Source organism: Tinamus guttatus, unplaced genomic scaffold (genome assembly GCF_059628265.1).
Source record: "Tinamus guttatus ecotype Peru unplaced genomic scaffold, ASM5962826v1 Tinamus_guttatus_pri_ptg000423l, whole genome shotgun sequence".
NCBI lineage: Eukaryota > Metazoa > Chordata > Aves > Tinamiformes > Tinamidae > Tinamus > Tinamus guttatus.
Genome location: NW_028288957.1, coordinates 3709077 through 3713315, shown reverse-complemented (window position 1 = coordinate 3713315; position 4239 = coordinate 3709077). Strand labels below are relative to the sequence as shown.

At 68.7% G+C, this 4239-nt stretch overlaps 1 protein-coding gene across 1 annotated transcript; it reads left to right on the top strand.

Moving 5' to 3' along the window:
• Positions 1-638: 638 nt before the first annotated feature.
• Positions 639-4239, top strand: DUSP4 (dual specificity phosphatase 4). Its single transcript, XM_088531547.1, has 4 exons — positions 639-1080; positions 3051-3184; positions 3569-3788; positions 3884-4239. The coding sequence occupies exons 1-4, from the start codon at positions 675-677 to the stop codon at positions 4237-4239; spliced, it is 1116 nt and encodes a 371-aa protein (XP_088387673.1). The 5' UTR covers positions 639-674.

Genomic DNA, 4239 nt, shown 5'->3' with positions numbered 1-4239 from the left:
GAACTCGCGCCTTTGCCTTTTGTTGCATAAAATAGCACCTTTCTGCAGGAGGAACAAAATCCGGGGCGCTTCTGGGGGCAGCAGGCAGCTGCTTGGTGGGGGGGAGGTTCAGGGCTCTTTTCGGGGCTTGCTGGGGGTGGGGAAGAGGTGGGGGGACGCACAAAAACGGGGTGTTTTTGGCAGATCCTGGTGCTTGCCGTGGAAGGGAGCTGAGGGGCAAGGTGGGGGGAGAGGAGTGCATGTGTGTGTGTGTGTGTGTGTGCACTCCTGTCTGTGTGCCTGCACACAGATGCATACGGGGACACACGCCTCGCTGCATGCGCACGCCCAGAGCTCTCTATGTGTGTGGAAATTGTGGGGGGGATGTGGGACCCCCCCCAAGCGGCGCGCCCTGGGGCTGACCCCCCCGGCGCCGCGTGCGCGGCGCTCACAAAGGCGCCGCTTCTCCCCCATTCACAAAAACGGCGGCGGCGGCGGAAGCGCGCGCGGGGCGGGGGGGGGAGTAGGTAAACATGGCGCGGCGGGCGCGCGCGCGGGGCGAGCGCTTTTGTGAATGGAGGCGGTGACGTCGGCGCCCCATTCACGCGGGCGCTCATGAATGGGCGGCGCGGGGCGGCGGCGCGCGCGCGCGCGCGGGTAGTAAAGGCAGCGCCGCCGCCGCCGCCGGCCGCGCCATGGTGGCCGCCGAGGGGCTGCGCGACATGGAGGGCAGCGCCCTGCGGCGCCTCGTGGGCCGCGACGACGGCAGCGGGGCCGGTTCGGCCGGCGGCGCCGGGCGCTGCCTGCTGCTGGACTGCCGGCCCTTCCTGGCGCACAGTGCCGGGCACATCCGCGGCGCGCTCAACGTGCGCTGCAACACGATCGTGCGGCGCCGCGCCAAGGGCGCCGTGAGCCTGGAGCAGATCCTGCCGGCCGAGGGCGAGGTGCGCGCGCGGCTCCGCGCCGGCCTCTACGCCGCCGTGGTGGTGTACGACGAGCGCAGCCCGCGCGCCGAGGCGCTGCGCGACGACAGCACCGTGGCGCTCGTGGTGCGCGCGCTGCGCCGCGACACGGCGCGCGCCGACATCCGCCTGCTCGCAGGTACCCGCGGGGCGCGGGGGCAGCCCCGTGGACGCGGGGATGGGAGGGGAGGAAGCAGGGGGGGGGCGTGGGTGGGGGGCAGCCCCATGGAGGTGGCAGTGGGAGGCTATAGAGGGGGGCAGCCCCAGGGTGCAGCTGGGGGCAACCTCGTGGCCATGTGGTTGGGGGTAGAGATGGGGAGGCCCCATGGCTATGGAGAGAGGGTGCAGCCCCGCGCATGTGGCAGAGGGCAGCTGTATAGAGGGACAGCCTCGTGGCTGTGTGCATGGGGATGGGTCATCCCCATGGCTGTGGAGATGGGGGACAGCCCTACAGATGTGACCCTGGGAGGCTGAGGAGGGCAGCAGCCTTAGGAGCAGGGCTGGGGGGCAGCCCCATGGCTGTGTAGTTGAGGGAGTAGAAAGGATGTGACCCTATGGCTGTGGAGACAGGGGGCAGCCCCACAGATGTGACATGGGGAGGCTGTGGAGGGGAGTGGTGCTGTGGGCCCATCTGTGGGGCTGGGGGACAACCCATGGACGTGGTGGTGGTGGTTCAGGGTATAGAGGGCATGAGCCCATGGGTATGGAGATGGGGCAGCCCCATGGGCGCCACTGAAGAGGAGGTGGGTCCCCTGGGTGCAGCTGTGAGCATGTGGGGCAGCCCCATGGCTGGGGGGCAGCCCAGGGCTTTGGCCCTATGCTGAGGCGCACCCCAGGAATGGCGCTAAAGGTGGTGCTGGGAATGAGGGGACAGAGCCAACCCGGGGGCCTGGGCTGGGTGGGAGCGGGGAGCTTTCCCTGCCCCGTCGGCATTAACCTGGGTGCCGAGAGGTTGTTTCGGGGAGGGGGCTGCCTGGCTGGGCTGCTGGAGGAGCCGCGCGATGCTTCCTGCTACGTTCTGGTTTGCTTAGGGCAGGGCGTGCGCAGCAGCAAACGCGTTAGCGGGGGCACAAGAGGGGGAGTGGCCGTTGTCCCTTTTTTTTTTTTTTTATGGATGTTTTGGGGTGCTGGGCGCTGCCGGAGGGAGCTTTTGGGCGCTTACTGTGTGCGCTGCCCAAATGAGTCGCCCCCCTGCGATGTCAGGCAAGCCTGGGCTCTGCACAGAGCCTTGTGTCACTCCGCTCGGGCCGTGCCAAAGGCCCAGGCCTGTCTGACGCACGCATAGGCTCTGCCTTTGGGACCGGCTCTCCTGTGGAGGCGGGAGAAAGCCCGGGAGGGCTGCGGAGGTGCTGGGGTCCCTCTGGAGCCTCGGGGTTCCTGGGCTGCTCTGCTGCCCACGCTCGAGCCTGGCTGGGAGCTGGGACTGGTGCTTTGAGCCTCCAGCCTTGCTGAGGGCCGGTCCGGGGCTCCGGCCACCTAAGGAAGCAGCACGGAAAGCCCAAAGCTGCAGCCTCCGATAACCGTGCCGGGAGGCTCCGTGCAGCGTAGTGAAAATGCCCCATTTCTCTGGCTTTGAGGCTTGACGCTGCAGGGAGGTGTCAGGATGGCTGGTTTGGTAGAGAGACCTCCCCAGGGGAGGTTACTTGCAGGTCCCCCGTGCTGAGGAGCCCGTGGGCAGCCGCTCTGGATCTGCCGCCTGGACTGGTAGAGCCGAGGGGGCCTCTGCTCCGTGTGGGGTCCTCAACTCGTGCCCCCATCCTGGGGAGACCGTGGAGGTTTCTTGGAGCAGTGCGTCGCTTGGCGGTGGGGCCGGCAGCAGCTTCACCCCTTGGCGATGCTGGCAGCGAAGCCATCCTCCCAGGGGCTCCATTCCCACCTCGGCCTCGGTCTGAGGGATTGGCTTGGAGTGGCCAAACGCTAGAGCCGAATGGGGGCAACCAGGAGCCCTGCAGAGCTGTGGTCCTTGGGGATGGTTGCCCAGGCCTGGGGTCCTCCGTGCATCCCACGGAGCCGGGTTGGAGGCCGCTGTCCATCCCTGTAGCATCCTCTAGTGGCGACGCGGGAGCCGAGCCCTGTCCTGGGCTCATGCTCGGGTCTCTCTCCTCGCAGGGGGCTATGAGCGGTTCTCCTCCGAGTACCCCGAGTTCTGCTCCAAAACCAAGTCGCTGAGCAGCGGCCCCCCGTCCGGCGCCGAGGGCCTGGATCCAGGCTGCAGCTCCTGCGGGACCCCCCTGCATGACCAGGTAGGTCCTGCAGCGCTGGGTGCAGCAGCTCGACCCTCTCCGCGGCCGCCCTCTCCCGTGCGGGCGCCTCTGCATCCCGATGGGATGAGGGCCCCAAGCCGCTTCTCTCTGGCTGGGGCACATGGCGGTGCCCTCGCCAGGGAGCGATGAGCCCGAGCCCCGCTCATCGGGGCCAGCACGGGCCCAGATTGGGCTCCAAGTGCTGCCCGGTGGGTGCTGCTGCCTCCTTGCCCGTGGGGTCCCCATGAGGAGGCATCTGGAAGGGCTTTGGCCACCTGGAGAAGGGGCCTGGGCTCGCCCGTAGCGATGGGGCCTCTCTGAGGAGGCTGCACGGGGCCTCCCGCCAGGCCGGCGCTGTCCTCACGCTGCTTCTTCTCCCGCCAGGGCGGCCCGGTGGAAATCCTGCCCTTCCTCTACCTCGGCAGCGCCCACCACGCGGCGCGGCGGGACACGCTGGACGCGCTGGGCATCACGGCGCTGCTCAACGTCTCCCCGGACTGCCCCAACCACTTCGAGGGCCACTACCAGTACAAGAGCATCCCCGTGGAGGACAACCACAAGGCCGACATCAGCTCCTGGTTCATGGAGGCCATCGAGTACATCGGTGAGTGGCCGTTCTGCCCTGTCGGCTCGTGGCGCGTGTGGGCAGCGCGTCGGTTCAGGCGCCGCTCTTATTCCGCCGCGTTTCCCCTGTTGCAGACGCGGTGCAGGAGCGTCGCGGCCGCGTCCTCGTGCACTGCCAGGCCGGCATCTCCCGCTCGGCCACCATCTGCCTGGCCTACCTGATGATGAAGAAGCGCGTGCGGCTGGAGGAGGCCTTCGAGTTCGTGAAGCAGCGGCGCAGCGTCATCTCGCCCAACTTCAGCTTCATGGGGCAGCTGCTGCAGTTCGAGGCGCAGGTGCTGGCCTCGTCGTGCGCCGCCGAGGCCGCCAGCCCGCCGGGCGCCGCGGCCGCCCCCGCCTCGCCCTTCGTCTTCAGCTTCCCGGTGCCCGTGGGGGCGCCGGGCAGCCTGCCCTACCTGCACAGCCCCATCACCACGTCGCCCAGCTGCTAG